Source organism: Leptidea sinapis, chromosome 21, assembly GCF_905404315.1.
Source record: "Leptidea sinapis chromosome 21, ilLepSina1.1, whole genome shotgun sequence".
Classification (NCBI taxonomy): domain Eukaryota; kingdom Metazoa; phylum Arthropoda; class Insecta; order Lepidoptera; family Pieridae; genus Leptidea; species Leptidea sinapis.
Genome location: NC_066285.1, coordinates 5,936,021 through 5,953,712, shown reverse-complemented (window position 1 = coordinate 5,953,712; position 17,692 = coordinate 5,936,021). Strand labels below are relative to the sequence as shown.

Sequence of the window (17,692 nt, the reverse complement as noted above, 5' to 3'; positions counted from 1 at the left end):
AATACTGTTTAAGGTTGTTAATCAGAATAAAAGTCGAGGGAGACAGCATTTACAAACTCGGTGACAAATTTGGATGTGATTTTGAAACTGAAGCGATTCATCTTCTTGATGAGGCTGCAGCTCTTAATTTAAAGGTTGGAAATTATTATCATTTTTCTGATTACGTGACGATTGCAAATGACTTAAAGATGAATGAAACAAATTATCACTACATTATACTGGATTTTTTTGAAATAAGGGACGATACGAGCAGGACGTTCAGCTGATGGTAATTGATACGCCATACCCATTACAATGCAGTGCCGGTCAGGATTCTTGACAAAACCCAAAAATTTTGAGCGGCACTACAATTGCGCTCGTCACCTTGAGACATAAGATGTAAAGCCTCGTTTGCCCAGTAATTTCACTAGCTACGACGCCCATTAGACCAAAAGACAACAATGAGTAATATTTACACATCACTGCTATACGGCAGAAATAGGCGCCGTTGTGGTACTGTGGGTACCAGCTAGCTGGCATCCAGTGCAAAGCAGCCTCCCACTGGTAAGTGGTGTATAACCAGCTACTATGCTTGGCGTTCGTGGACTATGAGAAAGCCTTTGATTCGATTGAGATTTGGGCGGTGCTTCAGTCTTCAGAGACTGAAACACCTTGATTAATCGATATATCAAAGCGTTAAAGTATTTGTATGGAAACGCCATCATGTCAGTCTTCAGGATCAGTTCTCGAAGCCTATTCGACTGCAGCTAGGAGTCAGACAAGGCGATGGCATATCACCGAAGCTGTTCACCGCTACATCGGAAGATGTCTTTAAGCTTCTGGACTGGAATGGGCTGGGCATTAAAATCAGCGATGAATTCATCACACACCTTCGATTCGCAGACGATATCGTAATCATGACAGAGACATATGCTTGATGGCCTCAATACAGCTTCCCAAGGAATAGGTCTCTTAATGAACATGGACAAGACGAAGATCGTGTCTAATACCCATGTCGCATCTAATCCCGTAACTGTTGGGAACTGTACTCTCGAAACTCTACTCTACCTTGGACAAATAATCCAGTTGGGCAGGTCCGATTTCGGAAAAGTGGTCACTCGTCGAATCCGACTTGGATGGGCAACGTTCTGGAAGCTCAATAAAATCTTCTCGTCCAAAATACCACAGTATCTAAAGACGAAGGTTTTTAACCAGTGTGTGTTGGCAGTACATACGGAACGCAGACGTGGCCGCTAACTCGCTGACTAGTGTGTTTTATCTTTACTAGAAATAAAAAATACGTAGTTATTATCGAGAGAAGTAAACAGTTCAAATTTACTTAACCAAAGGTGACAATATGTGATAAAAATATTATAAAATGATATATTATAATACATGTTAATATTGAATGACAAAAATATCAACAAACATCCGGATAACAGAGAGAATGGCTTTGCTAAAATACGTTTGTTGTATGTAAACATTGATAATGGAATACATATGTTTGTTGCAAATATGTTTAGCATTACTGGTGTTCTAGATACATCAATATATACAAGGCATTGTGCTATACTACTTACATTGATGAATCCAATAAAATGTCTTTCTCTTAATAATCTATATTTTTAGTCTCCTATCTGTCTTTGAATCATATTTTTTAGAAGTAGAAATTAAGTTGAAATTAATATTAAATATGTACTGGTCGTTGGAAGCTTTTACACCATCTCAATCAATGGTACATAATATAACTTTAACACCACGGAAACCTAGAAGGTGACGTTCATTGAAATAGGTAACTAGCCCAGCGAAACTCTCTAACAATATAGCGATTCACTCGATTGTATGAAACGTGCAGTAATTGATAGATTCATACATGACTTCTGCCTCTCAGTGGCTTGCCTTGTATTTTCCCTGTTACCAGAAGCTTGGCTATGTGATTTCTTGATGTAAGTACTCATCAATTGTAAATAGTTTATCAGTGAAAACAATATTTCAGTTTTTTTCTGCTATGTGCATTTTCGACCACTCTGTACTGTAGGGATTGATGCAAGGCTTGTCTTGTACATAGACGTAAAGCATCAAGCGTCAAGTCTGCGTAACGATATTCGTGAGATACGATAGTACAATCTATTGAAAATTGTTTTGTTTCATCATTATAGTTAATCCCCAGACTCACAGGAATCCTATCATCAAAGGACATGTGTCATTAACTATGTCTACAAATGGAGATGCTGGCTTTGAAATACTTGAGCATGAATGAATACTTGATTTGATTTGTTCGAACATTATGAAACCGATGCAGGAATTTTAGGTGTTCAGTATAATGAGTTAATAGAGAAAGCAATTTTAAGTTTAGAAAAAAGATATTCAAGTGTAATTTTAACAGGCGACAATATCGAAAAGTAAAATTAGATTATATATTATAATTATAGGCAACATAACAATTCTTACATTTTTTAACGCCCTACGTATAATATCTATTATGAATGCAAATGCTTGATTTGCTGTTGAAATTATCAAAGTAGCTATATGTTTTCGTAGTACTTAGTACAGAGACAAACTAGAACTTGGAAAAGGACAAAGGGCACCTTTTATCGTGATTAAGAGGTTTGGAGGGGTTGAAATAAAGGTGAAAGTTTGTTCTTAACTTTGATATGCTGTTAATGGATATGTAGTTTTTTTTTTCAGAGTTTTCAAGTTTGAAAAGAGTTCTGGATGGCAGAAGACTCCTTACGAAACGACGTTTCTCCCCAAAACCAGGGTTGTTCACAGAACACCAACTATATATCCAACAATGCGAATAGGTCTGCGATTAATCTGATTTCAATTTGCTTTCAGGTTGTGGGTGTGGCTTTTCACGTGGGTAGTGGTTGTTCTTCCGCTGACAGCCATATAATAGGGCTTCAAAGAGCGAAAGCATTGTTCGACCACGAAGAAAAAGCGGGGAGGAAAATGAATATTGTTGATATTGGGGGTGGCTTCTTGGGTGACAGAAGAGACAGAATTGATCAGGTAAGGCAGGAATTAAAAAAAATACGTAAAAATCGATTTGATGATTAAAATTCAAGTAAATGAAATCTTAAATAAATAATTTGAAAAAAAATCATAATTTGAATGGCTTCCATTTGCGAATTCTACCTAAGTTCTTATTGAAGTTTTCTTTCAATAAAATCATCAGGTATCTACACTCGTAAATGACGCATTAAAGAAGCTATTTCCGGCTCCAAATATTCAAATTATCGCTGAGCCAGGCCGCTATATATGTGAATCCTCCATGGATCTCTACAGCAGCATCAGTAATGTTCGAAGGGTATAAATTTTGTTGATTTTTATCTTAAATTATTTTGAAAATAGTTTTATTTAAAAAAATATTTATTATATTTATTTATTGACACACTTTTACACAATTTATTTTATTTTATTGTACAATACAACAACTTAACTTTATTTTCTAAATTAACTAACAATTAACTAATTTTATTCCCTATTCGTAACAAGATTACATAAGTTTGAGAATTAATTTCTTTCTAAATTCTTTATGAGGTAACCCAAAAACATCCATATCAGAAAAATCTTTATTATAGGAGTTAAGTGCTCGTGGTACAAAGCTATTCAAAGTATATTTTTTTGTGTAGCGTGGTGGAACAAAGATATTTAATTTACGACAGGAGCGGATGGGAAGTTTGGCGCGTGATGTAAATGATGTTTTTGAAAGTAGATAAGGACAGTCAATCTTATTATTTAGAGTTTAATGTATAAATATAATATCGATGAATTTAAAATGATTAACTCAGCTAAGAATATTGTATTTTTCAAGTGAGACTGCATAATAAGGAGTCGTATTATTGGAGTGATAGTTTATAGTGTTTATAATTTTCTTTTGCACTTTTTCTATTCTATTATAATGGAACCTATAGTTAGGATTCCATACACTACAACCAAACTCCAGAAGTGATCTTACAAACGAAAAATAAAGTATTAATAGTGTTCGAGGTTTTTTAAATGGTTTACAGATTCTGTTTATAAAACCTAAGTTACGGAAAGCTCTCTGCACAATTATATCTATATGATTATTAAAAGTGAGTTTATGATCCATCAGTATGCCTAAGTCTCTTACCGTATCTACGCGTTTTTAATTATAATCATCTAACCTATAGTCGAATGCAATTTTTCTTCTATTTTTGCGAGTGTATGAGATAACGGAGCATTTATCTATATTGATAAATAGTTGGTTTTTTGTACAATAATCTGACAACGACTCGATATCCAACTGTATTTTTTACAGTCATCTATGGTTTCAATAATACGAAAAATTTTTGTGTCATCGGCATATTGATGAATATAATGTGGATTTTTCCGCTATTGTTATAAAAAGAATTTTGATACTTTACTTAAATTTATTACAAACAGCATACTCAAAGTAGAACGCAGTGATAGACATATCAATATTTTCGTATGAAACTACAACCCTTAAATATATTACCAATATATTCGTTACATGCGTAACTGTAACATTTCAGATAATGAAAGAAGAGCAAAGGGTGAATATGATTTATATGAATGATGGATTTTTTGGCTCTTTGAGATTCAGTGATCCATGGCACAGTGTGAAGAGATTTGAGGTTAGTTAATATGAAATATCTTTACAGTTAATTGCAAATATCCTTAATTCCTAACAGTGGAACGATGGCTGGTCCATGCGTCAATTCGTGAACGGGTGCTGCTTGTGGTGCCAGGTCGACCTTTTATACTTAATAAAGCATATGTTGGATGCAATTACTAATTATGTAAGAATAAGAATAACATAGTATTCACGACCATCATGTTCACGAAGAATCCCATATAAGAAAATTTCTATTTATACAGTTAATTCTTTATTACTTCTTATGAAATAGTTTATATTATTTAAACACGACTCATATATTGGATGCAGCACCTTACAAACTAATTTATTATGTATATTACAGCCATTTTAAAGTACTCTATTTGATTGAAAAGAGCGGCCGTTGAGTTTCTTGTGTTCTTCTCACGAGCTCAACTTTTTACTTACATATGGTAAATTCATTAATTTATAAGATTATTTGACTTTGACTTTGTGTGCTTCAGGCCACATAAAACTTGCACTAGAATATTGCTTAAATAACGAAAAAGCATATATGACGGAGAAAGAACCTCTGTATTGTTTTTTAAAGGTGTAAACGTCACTACTGTTGTTATCACAATTGTTGACTTGCTGGTGGTCACTCATAATTGGATCATCGAAAGAAAACTGCATCATAGCAGCAGCAATAGCAGTACTTGAAGGTGATCATGAAAGTATTCCACGAGCAGCGTAACGACGTCCCTGTGATGTCCGTACCGTAAGTCAGCTCGAGTACGAATGCCTCAATTGTCGACAGTATGGCCGTATTTATAGGGCTCGGCGCACGTGCATGTGTTTTCAATTCATGTTTTTAACAATAATTTCACATCACAATGTAATCAAATGATGATTTTTTGAACTTATTTTAACTAAGATTGTTTAAATTTTAAATTAATTATTCTCGTTTATATAATAGGTGTGTTTTAGTATTTGCGCCGATATATACAATATAGGAACAGTACTTTCTTCAGCTTTCATATTATGAGACAAAACCATTGCAATTTTCAAATACTTTCAGACGAAAACTGATTGTAAAGGAAATCTACCAGAGACAACGATAATCTGGGGACCAAGTTGTGACTCAACAGACCGTGTTATGGAAAACTTGGATATCAAGCTCCCGCTGTGTTCACCATTAGATTGGCTCGTTTTTCCGATCCGAGGCGCCTACAGCTTCGGATTGGCGTCTGATTTCTCGTGCTTACAGAAATCTTTGATAAGATCAGTCATCTCCAGTGACTTATGGTGAGTATGTTTGCTTGAGACGATCTTGGCTTTGAATGGCCTTAATGCACTTGACATGGACATCTAATGAAAGAGTTTGTGTGTTGCAAAGACGTATAGTCCATGCCAGGAAAGAATGTACAATATTTACTGCGTTTTCAGTCTGTTAAATGATTTTACAAGTTCTCTGAAAATTTAAGGTATTTATTGTCAATGACACTTAGATTGAGGACTGGTCTCCGCTGCTTTCCAAATAGATACCGCACTACCTACGAACAATAGCTTTTTTATTACGGCAACTATTTGATGTTTGCGTGCGTGGCATCTTGACACTCAATGGCATATTTCATATATTGTAACATACGCTTCGTGTTATTTTATATTGAAATTAATAAAATGCAAAATACTTACTGATGATGTGTGATCCCAGTGTCTTTCTTATTTCTTGTAGTATTATTTTTATAAAGTTTTTCTACGCAACCCGGCATTTTGGTTTCAATTATAAGCAAAGTTTAACAGAACATGGGGCTAGTCAACAAGTCACACATTGTCCGAGACTGGCTCGAGTACGCCCATTTGGGCGTAATATTAGTTGCTGCACTTTGCGACTACGCCTGCGGTATCTAGTTCGACCGCAGCGGAGACCAATCCTTTATCTAAGTGTTAGCTCAGGTAATTACGTTATAACTTAATGCAAAAGGACCCTTAAATAGGGACTAAATAAATTGACCGACATTGTATTACATGGATCTCACAACTTTTTACGATAGAATAAATGAGATGCGAGACTTGGTTTTTTGACAAGCTATGTTTTTGGTGGCATTTACATATCATTAAATTATTCAACCCTTAAGTTGTGGTGCTGGCAGCTATTTCGGTCAACGGATCAGCCTAGCTATCCAACGTGGAAATGCTCCCAGTATTCTTGGTACGCTTCCACGTAATATTAGTTTTAATTTTATGTAGACATAAAATAGTGGAAATATAGTTATAAGATTTGTTTTGTGTCAAATATATTTGATTATTTTACAAATTACACATATTGAAATTCATTTAATACTCATCTATTGGTTGTGGTTCATAAACATACGAATTACAAGAGGCTTATAGTAGGTCAAGTATTACACGAATAGCCTTCTTGACCAATTAACGTCAGGGCGCATGATTAACTAAAGTGTATCGAACTTCAATTATTTTTGTTAATAATTCCTTTTCTTTGTTTACAGGAACAAGATAAAAGGCCACGCAGTATACAAATCCAATGAATTCGTTGAAAATCCTGTGTTGTCCGAGCCTCTTCCATCGACGTGTCCACCTCTGTATCACGTTGATTGGCATTTCAATAATAATACATTAAAAAGTTAATGATAAATTTCTATTGTTTTTCTGTTTTATCAATACATAATATAATATCATGTATATCGGTCTCCGTATACAGGCTGTCAAAAATTTCAACGTCAAGCTAAAAATAAGAGGACAGGCTAGATCGTAAACATCATCAGAAAAATCAGAAAAAAAAAATCCATCTATAGGAACTAAACAAAAAAAGCAGATTTTCTCCATTTTGTTACCATTTTTTGGTTTTTGTGGTTTAAGTATTTTATTTCAGCCAATTTCAAACGTGTCACCATAAACTTAAATAACATCTGTAATCACAAACAATTGCCCCGATACATTAATAATTGATAAATTTAAAAAATCTGCTTTTTTTGTTTTTAAGGAACATGGGATGGATATTTTTTTTTATTTTTCTGATGATGATTATTTACCATCTAGCCTATCATTCTGTTTCGGCTTGACGTTGAATTTTGCGACAATATGTAGGTAAGGTACTAAACTTCCATCATTCACCTGAAACGTCGGTGGCGCGATAGGTTGAGTGGTTGACTTCACCACGGAGCCACCAATGGGAGGCTCCTTTGCACAGGATGCCGGCAAGATTATGGGTACCACAACGGCACCTATTTCTGCCGTGAAGCTGTAATGTGTAAACATTACTGTGTGTCGGTGAGAAGGGCGCCGTAGCTAGTCAAATTATTGGGCAAATGAGACTTAACATCATGTCTCAAGGTGACGTGCGCAATTGTATTGCCGACAGAATTTTTGGATTTTTCAATAAATTTTTCCATTTTCAACGGCACTGCATTGTAATGTGCATGGCCTATCAATTACCTTTATGGTTATTATATAAAAAAAGATGAAAAGGAAAAGATATCGAGAACAGACTTTGCATAATAACAACATAATATATCTGATTTAAAAATATAAATATAAACTGGGCTCCTAAGCAGAGTTGGATGAACGAGAAAATAAATAACCTTATGGAGGAAAGGAGACTCTACAAAAACTCTGATGAAACCAAGTACATGGAGATTGATAAGAAAATTCGGCGCGAAGTCCGCTATGCGCGCGATGCTTGGTATCGAGGGAAGTACGAGATTGTGGAGGATCTTTATGATAAGCATGATGCATTTAATCTACATTGGGAAATAAAATCTATTATTGGCTATAAAAAGACTACACACCAACTCATAGACGAACACAATAGCCCAATTTTGGATGTAACAAAGAAAATATTCCTATGGGAACAATACATCTCGTCAATGTTCGAAGTTTAGCTGTAACCTGTGATTTGAGTGATGGTTATTCTATCCTAAAAGACGAATTTACAAAGGCTTTAAGAAAAGCTAAAACTGGAAAATCAGCGGGTCCAGATGATGTTCACATAGAGATACTTAAACTTATTAACGACGAAAATATTGATGTCCTCGTAGATTTTTTGAACGCCGTTTATGACTCTGGCCACTTACCCAACACTGGTTAATGTTATCTTTCATTACGCTCCCTAAGAAAGCCAATCCGAAAAAGTGCGAACAATTTCGAACAATAAGCCTTATGAAGTATTAAAACTATTTCTAAATATCGTTCACAAGCGCATAAGAACTAAATGTGACGAACAACTCGCAGTTAACCAGTTCGGCTTTAGATCAGGAGTCAGCACAAGAGAGGCTCTATTTGCAGTACAGGTTTTGGTGCAAAATAGATAGCAGCAGATAGCTAGATATGCAGCAGGATGTTTTTCTTTGCTTCATCGATTACGACAAAGCTTTCGATAGAGTTTTGCATGACCGCCTAATTGCAATATTACAAAATATCGGGTTGGATGGCAAAAATATACGAATCATCCGGAATCTGTACTGGAATCAACGAGCTACTGTTCGGGTTAATAATGATGAGACCGCAGAAGTTGATATTAAAAGGGGTGTCAGACAAGGCTGTATTTTATCACCTACGCTTTTTAATTTGTACTCGGAAACAATAATAGCAGAAGCAGTCGAGGCCTTAGATTGTGGAGTCAAAATAAATGGCCAGAACATAAATAATATTAGATATGCTGATGATACAGTCCTCATAGCACCCGAGTAAATGAGTGCAGCGAAAGAGCTGGTCTTAGGGTGAACACCTCAAAGACGAAACTCATGGTCATATCTAAGAAAGAAATTGATGACTTTGACATTACAGTAGCATGCCAAAAACTAGAAAGAGTGCGCAAATACAAATATCTAGGTACGTGGTTGAATGACAACTGGAATAGCGACCAAGAAATTAAGACCAGAATTGAAGTGGCTCGAAGCACCTTTAGTAAAATGAAAAAAGTACTGTGCAACCGTGGCCTTAAGATTTCCTTGCGCGCTCGTTTACTGCACTGTTACATCTGGCCCATACTTCTTTACGGATGTGAGGCGTGGACTATAAAAGAAGACCTCAGAAAACGTATAGAAGCTTTTGAAATGTGGGCATATAGACGTATGTTGGCCATAAGTTGGACCCACAAGGTCACAAATGTGGAAATTCTGCGCCGCGTCAATCAAAAACGCGAACTCATGCAAACTATCAAGATGAGGATAGTCGCATATTTGGGGCACGTGCTTAGGCACGAGAGGTACAAACTCTTACAACTCATCATGATGGGAAAAGTTGCCGGAAGAAGAGGCGTAGGTCGCAGAAAAAAGTCTTGGCTACGCAACATCCGAGAGTGGGCTGCATCGCGAGTGCGGCAAAACTATTTCGCCTCGCGAAGGACAAACAATTGAAACTACAAAGCTGACCGCCAACCTTCGCTAGTCGGAGAGGCACGCGAAGAAGAAGAAGAAAAAAATATCGCAATTTAGAAACATTTGCACCGAGCAGAAGAGATCACGTTTCACCTGGGGAAAATAAAGATACTTTATCCCTTTAGTCCCGCATTGTAACATTTCCGTGAACTTTATTCTGTACTTACGTAGATACATGTACTTGTACAATATTATCACACGTTTAAGTTTAATCTTATTTGTACCTATTTTTATTTCGTCAAAGGTTAAGAGATTTGTTCTTGCGTGTAGTGTGACTTATAGGATTCCATTTACACTCAATGTCAAACGCAAGATTTTTATACATATTATGCTTAGATAAAGGATTGGTCTCTACTGCGCTCCAAATAGATACAGCAGGCGTAGTCGCAAAGTGCGGCAACTAATATTGCGCTCGTCACCTTGAGAGAATATGTTGTCTCATTTGCCCAGTAATTTCACTAGCTACGGCACCCTTCACACCGAAACACAGTAATGTTTACACATTACTGCTTCACAGCAGAAATAGGTGCCGTTTTGGTACCCATAATCTAGCCGGCATCCTGTGCAAAGGAGCCTCCCATTGGTGGCTCCGTGGTGAAAGTCAACCACTCAACCTATCGCGCCACCGACGTTTCAGGCGGATGATGGAAGGTACTATACATAATGTCACAAAATTCAATGTCAAGCCGAAACAGAATGATAGGCTAGATGGTAAATAATCATCATCAGAAAAAAAAAATATCATGATGTTATTTAAGTTTATGGTGACACGTTTGAAATTGGCTGAAATAAAATACATAAACAACAAAAACCAAAAAATGTTAACAAAATGGAGAAATTTTTTTTTTTGTTTAGTTCCCATAATTTCTAAAGATGGGGATGGATATTTTTTTTCTGATTTTTCTGATGATGTTTACGATCTAGCCTGTCCTCTTGTTTTTAGCTGGACGTTGATGTTTGGGACAGCCTGTATACGGTAGAGAGATATACATGATATTCTATTGTGTATTGATAAAAAACAAAACCAAAATAAATTTATCATTAACTTTTTAATGTATTATTATTGAAATGCCATTCAGCGTGATTTAGAGGTGGACACGTCGATGGAAGAGGCTCGGACAACACAGGATTTTCAACGAATTCATTGGATTTGTATACTGCGTGGCCTTTAATCTTGTTCCTGTAAAAAAAGAAAAGGAATTATTAAAAAATTATTGAAGTTCGATACACTTTAGTTAATCATGCGCCCTGACGTTAATTGGTCAAGAAGGCTATTCGTGTAATAATTCACCTACTATAAGCCTCTCGTTATTCGTATGTTGACTGAACCACAACCAATGAATGAGTATTAAATGAATTTCAATATGTGTAATTTGTAAAATAATCAAATATATTGGACACAAAACAAATCTTATAACTATATTTACAATACTATGACCACATAAAATTAAAACTAACATTACGTGGAAGCGTACCAAGAATTCGCGTTGGATAGCTAGGCTGATCCGCTGACCGAAATAGCTGCCAGCGCTTGGGTTTCCAGTAGCTTTGTTAACAATATTTTAATAATTAATAATAACATAAAACTTTGTTTTTTACAGATTTACTGCAGATTATTCGTCTCAAATCAACGCACTATCTTTGAGAGTGCATTGTTTACCTCGTCATCAATATCTGCACGTCGCTTAACTTTAAACATAAGTGAAGTATCATCAGCAAACAATACAATCTCATGGCTATCATCTACCACAAACGGTAGATCGTTAATATATATAAGAAATAAGAAAGGTTTGAGAATAGAACCCTGTGGTACACCTATTCCCACAGGCTTACCCGAAGACCGTTTGCCATTTACATCGACTATCTGAACTCTTTCGTTTAAATATGATTTTAACAGATTTAGGGCTCTATTTTTCACTCCATAATGCTTTAGTTTTAGGAGTAAAGTTTTATGGTGGACGCAGTCAAATGCTTTGGACAATTTACTAAAAATGCCCAATGCATCCTGTTACTCTTCCCGGGCGTCAAAGATGTGCTCAATGAGTCTATTACCCGCATTAATTGTTGATAAGCCCCTAGTGAAACCAAATTGATTTTTGTTCATTAATTTACAAAAATGCATTTGTAGCTGTTGAAGCAAAAGTTTATCAAAAATTTTACTAAAAACAGGCAGCCCTGAAATAGGTCTGAAATTAGCAGGGTCAAAAGAACTGTCCAATTTAAATAAAGATATAACTTTGCTGTATTTCATGAGGTCAGGGAACATACCCTCATCTATGCATTCATTAAATATTATTGCTAATTCAGGTGCTATAATGTCAAGTATGTATTTTTCAATATTAGTCGAATGGCCTCATAGGTCTTTTGTATTCTGTGGTTTAATTAATTTGAAGATTTCTATTATATCGCCACCTGTAACATACTTAAATTTCAAATCAGTGGAACATACTGGTACGTGTTATTTAAGCATATCATGTATGGATGTATATTTGTAAAATAAATAAGAAATAAATTTCTTTCTCCTTGTATAACAAAAATTTAAATATTTGTTATATTTTAAACTGATAACCCTCACATCTGGGATTAATTACACAAATGAAATATGAAAAAAAATATTTTGAAAGATGCGGGACTAGAACCCGCGACCTCTCGCGTTCCGTGCGAGCGCTCTTACAATTGAGCCAACCGTTCCAGTGATGGTCGTTGATAAAATCTTGTATGCTTTGTTCAATTCACAGGTTGTGGCTTTATCTGCAAGATCTACTTTTTGTTTAGATTTGCAAGAGCGACTTCTCAAGTCAATGTCCTAATATACATATGTTGGGGTTGATCAGGTTATATTATATGATATATATGATATTTAGTTTTAGTCTCGCAACTCAGTTCGTTTACCGTAAAAAGTTGTAAGATCCATGTAATACAAAGTCGGTCAATTTATTAAGTCCCTACTTAACCCAGTAATGCCTCGTGTACTCGTATATGGACACATTAATATGGGTGAAAATAAATATGTATTATGGTAATAATTTTACTTTAATTATTTTTACTGTTCACAATATACCGTCAAATGTCAAAGTTTCATTATATGTCACTGTTAGTGTCATTATTATTTGTGTTCGGTGGGTATCTTCGTATATTTACCGCCTTTCTTCATTACGGTGAAAAAATGGATCCGAGAAAAGGGTAAGTCATTATTATTTTCAAATTATCTCTTTAATATTTGTTATTCTTGAGCAAAATTAAAGAGATATTATTTATTTATGTATACAAAAGCATAAATTATTTTTTACATATTATTTAGTAGTTGATATTTAGCACTGAAGTTGCTGTGTCCATATGGACACGCTAAGCGTAGCATTATAACAATAATTAGTGTACTACTTTCAGATTGTTCGAGTTCGACCAGTTTCGGGGCAGATGTACCCTAAATGATGTGCTGGATGTTTTATTTGCAGATGAAGAAGGTAGTGGTGATCTTCCGATACGAGAATCGATCTTCATAGCCCCTCCTGATCCAGCCATTTTGACCGATGAAGTTTTGGGTGACGAAGATAGTGGTGGCTGAGCCGAGAACTTCAATTCTCGTCAGTTAACGACTGAGGTAGAGGTAAGGTTTGATCCAGTCTCGGACAAGATGTGTCGTTGTCTAGCCACATGTTCTGTTAAACTTAGCTAATAATTGAAACTAAAATACCTGTTTGCGTAGTAAAACTTTATAAAAATAATACTACAAGAAATAAGAAAGATACTGGGATCACAATATATCATTAGTAAGTATTTTGTATTTTATTAATTTCAATGCAAAATAACACGAAGAGTATGTTACAAAATTTGAAAGATGCCATTGAGTGTCAAGATGTTACGCACACAAGCATCTAATAGTTGCCGTAATTTATTGAATTAGGCGTTACTTTGCGGAAATCCATAATTATACAAATTATTTAAGTTTTCTTTAGTGTTAATTACGCCAATATTTGTTTTTAAAACACGTGTCGAATTGTTTTAAAAACAAATATTGGCGGAATTAACACTAAAGAAAACTTAAATAATTTGTTAATCACACTATGTGTGAGAATTAATTATAATATAGAAATAAATAGTTATACTAATAATAATAGTGGCATTGAATGTATTTTTAATATTATAAGAATGTATAAAATGTATTAGACTTATTTATTTTATGTATAACATTGCTGTGCCCATCTAATGTACCACCCTATTGTAAAATGTGACTTGCAATAAAATATTTTGATTTGATTTGATTTGAATTCACGGGTTTCGTCCAAGCGCTCTTACTAACGAGCCAACCGTTCGAGTGACGCCTGGTTCGTAAATCTAAGCATGTCTTTTACAACTCTCAGGTTGTGGCTCCATCTCAGGATGTACTTTACAGTTGATAATCTGCTCAACCCCAATTAGTTTAAATTAGGAAATTGACTCGAGTTTTTTACTTTCAAATCTAAGCAATTTGTTATTTTTAAATTGATAGCCCTTTCTTCTGGGATTAATTATACACATTAAATTTGTAAACAAAATTTATGAACGATCCGGGACCCGAACCCATTAAATGGTAAAATATACTATATATCAAATAACAGATAACTCTGCTAGGCAAATTACACATTGGTAAAATACAATGATAAATTTAAGCTTACTTTCGTGTGAAGGAAAAAAATAAGCGTCATTTTTGAACAGTTTGCATTGGTCGCTCACACTCTTGGCTCCCTTATCACCTAATTACGCCTCAACTATAATGACAAGTTGACCTTTATTTGTATTTGCATATTGTATCATATGTTTTTTTAACTTTTAGAAGTATTATATTTGCTGTTCCAACGAAACCCACACACTGGATGACGTATGCGAGAGACGTTGGTGTGAGACACACTACCTTTGATACCTCGTACGAGTTGAAGAAGATAAAGCAATATTGGTGTGATGCGCAGTGAGTTTGTTTAATCGATATATTCTTACTAATTTAACTTTAGAATTGTTATAAATGGTCGGCCATCTAGTGTTTTATATTTGAAGTACCGATTGCTTTGACTTTGAAAGGCAGAATGACATGCATTTTTTGACAGGAAGTTGGTTTTATGCTTAACATTAGCAAAATGGGACTCCATATGCTCGAATAAAATTGTGATATATAAAAAACTTACTTTACTTTTTCAAGTGGGTAGTTTTTTACTTGCAATAGGTGATATTTGTATATAAAATATTTGAATTTGAATTTGCGCACTGTTTTTGAAAATCAAATAATCAGACGAAATGCTCATGTTAATTGGCCAACTCGGAGCTGTGATTATTTTCTGTGGGGAACTTTTAACAATAATTGTTGCACAAACCATCCAGAGACAACTGAAGAATTGAAACGTGTAATCGAAGTTTCCATTGAAGAGATTCAAGCCGAAACAATCGAAAATGTACTAAAAAAATTGGTTGATCGGATGAGGTACTGCATAGCCAGTTGTGGTGATCATATGTATGATATTGTGTTCCATTCTTAAATTACAAAGTTAAACCCTTCCAATAATAATCCAATAGGAATTTAAAAAAATGCTCAGTTTTTTTTATAGCCGATTCAAACTTAAAACACTAGATGGCGCACCCTTTATTGTGTTGCTTATAGCCAAACCCAAACATTGGCTTATCAGTCCTTAGATCACCGGTTAGGGGCTTTCAGTGCGGTTCTTTTAACAAAGTCAAAATTTGGAAGAGCGAGTTTTACACGCTGTCTATTGATTAAAGTGTAATCAATGATTAATATCGATTAATGTGTTAGTGCTATCTCTTAAATTAACTCACCACATACATTTGATGTAGCACAAACTTTGTAAACACAGATTTACTTGTATTGTTTCTATTTAATGTTAAACTCAGGAGTTTAGCAATCTTGCGAAAACGAAAAAAATCCGATCCCACTACAGCTAATCAAACAGTCACCGAATAGTTTAACACTTTCTATGACATCTTTTTTGAGTTTTTCAATTCGTCTATAAGGTTTTTTTGGAACGAAGCTTATTATGCGGTTTACAGTAGACTTGAACTGACAGAAAGCTCTATTCGTACTGACGTACATTATCGAATACATAATATTTACTTATTTCTAAATTCGATAGAATATGTAGAGAGTTAGTTGTAGATCTATTTGATTTAGTAGTTTTTAAATAAATTAACTTAGATCTTTAAGAATTTATTACACACATTAATTAAAAAAATACTTTATTTTAAAAATAAAATTTGTGCAGATTACAAAGAGATAGAAAGAGACAAGGTGTTTCTTGGTGGGAGTCACTGCAAATCTTTTTTTATCAATTTGTTTTGAATATTTTCAAATATATGAATTGGTTTTAATGTTTCTTTTATAATGAGTTTCTGATAATGTTTCTAAACTTAATACTGTTTAAGGTTGTTAATCAGAATAAAAGTCGAGGGAGACAGCATTTACAAACTCGGTGACAAATTTGGATGTGATTTTGAAACTGAAGCGATTCATCTTCTTGATGAGGCTGCAGCTCTTAATTTAAAGGTTGGAAATTATTATCATTTTTCTGATTACGTGACGATTGCAAATGACTTAAAGATGAATGAAACAAATTATCACTACATTATACTGGATTTTTTTGAAATAAGGGACGATACGAGCAGGACGTTCAGCTGATGGTAATTGATACGCCATACCCATTACAATGCAGTGCCGGTCAGGATTCTTTACAAAACCCAAAAATTTTGAGCGGCACTACAATTGCGCTCGTCACCTTGAGACATAAGATGTTAAGCCTCGTTTGCCCAGTAATTTCACTAGCTACGACGCCCATTAGACCAAAAGACAACAATGAGTAATATTTACACATCACTGCTATACGGCAGAAATAGGCGCCGTTGTGGTACTGTGGGTACCAGCTAGCTGGCATCCAGTGCAAAGCAGCCTCCCACTGGTAAGTGGTGTATAACCAGCTACTATGCTTGGCGTTCGTGGACTATGAGAAAGCCTTTGATTCGATTGAGATTTGGGCGGTGCTTCAGTCTTCAGAGACTGAAACACCTTGATTAATCGATATATCAAAGCGTTAAAGTATTTGTATGGAAACGCCATCATGTCAGTCTTCAGGATCAGTTCTCGAAGCCTATTCGACTACAGCTAGGAGTCAGACAAGGCGATGGCATATCACCGAAGCTGTTCACCGCTACATCGGAAGATGTCTTTAAGCTTCTGGACTGGAATGGGCTGGGCATTAAAATCAGCGATGAATTCATCACACACCTTCGATTCGCAGACGATATCGTAATCATGACAGAGACATATGCTTGATGGCCTCAATACAGCTTCCCAAGGAATAGGTTTCTTAATGAACATGGACAAGACGAAGATCGTGTCTAATACCCATGTCGCATCTAATCCCGTAACTGTTGGGAACTGTACTCTCGAAACTCTACTCTAACTTGGACAAATAATCCAGTTGGGCAGGTCCGATTTCGGAAAAGTGGTCACTCGTCGAATCCGACTTGGATGGGCAACGTTCTGGAAGCTCAATAAAATCTTCTCGTCCAAAATACCACAGTATCTAAAGACGAAGGTTTTTAACCAGTGTGTGTTGGCAGTACATACGGAACGCAGACGTGGCCGCTAACTCGCTGACTAGTGTGTTTTATCTTTACTAGAAATAAAAAATACGAAGTTACTATCGAGAGAAGTAAACAGTTCAAATTTACTTAACCAAAGGTTAATAAA

At 35.2% G+C, this 17,692-nt stretch overlaps 2 protein-coding genes across 28 annotated transcripts in view; one reads left to right on the top strand and one right to left on the bottom strand.

The window, feature by feature from the left end:
• Positions 1-17,692, top strand: part of LOC126970417 (ornithine decarboxylase 2-like) — a 48,574-nt gene that overhangs the window by 24,945 nt on the left and 5,937 nt on the right. For 2 of the 17 annotated variants that reach the window (XM_050816277.1, XM_050816274.1), the window contains exons 4-9: positions 14-134; positions 2,818-2,991; positions 3,158-3,289; positions 4,500-4,601; positions 5,640-5,866; positions 7,072-7,217. The exons of 1 other annotated variant lie outside the window; for it this stretch is intronic. In XM_050816277.1, the coding sequence (XP_050672234.1) occupies positions 14-134; positions 2,818-2,991; positions 3,158-3,289; positions 4,500-4,601; positions 5,640-5,866; positions 7,072-7,210 (895 nt within the window). In that variant the 3' untranslated portion in view covers positions 7,211-7,217. Of the gene's footprint in view, positions 1-13; positions 135-2,817; positions 2,992-3,157; positions 3,290-4,499; positions 4,602-5,171; positions 5,340-5,639; positions 5,867-7,071; positions 7,218-14,773; positions 14,906-16,368; positions 16,490-17,692 lie in introns of those variants that run through there. 14 more of the 17 variants (XM_050816278.1, XM_050816291.1, XM_050816285.1 and 11 more) reach the window with 11 other exon arrangements.
• The window catches only part of LOC126970415 (uncharacterized), an 81,914-nt gene continuing 75,212 nt past the window's right edge, over positions 10,991-17,692 (bottom strand). For all 11 annotated transcript variants that reach the window (XM_050816267.1, XM_050816268.1, XM_050816266.1 and 8 more), the window contains one exon: positions 10,991-11,140. In XM_050816267.1, coding sequence (XP_050672224.1) covers positions 11,002-11,140 — 139 coding nt within the window. In that variant the 3' untranslated portion in view covers positions 10,991-11,001. The remainder of the gene's footprint in view (positions 11,141-17,692) is intronic.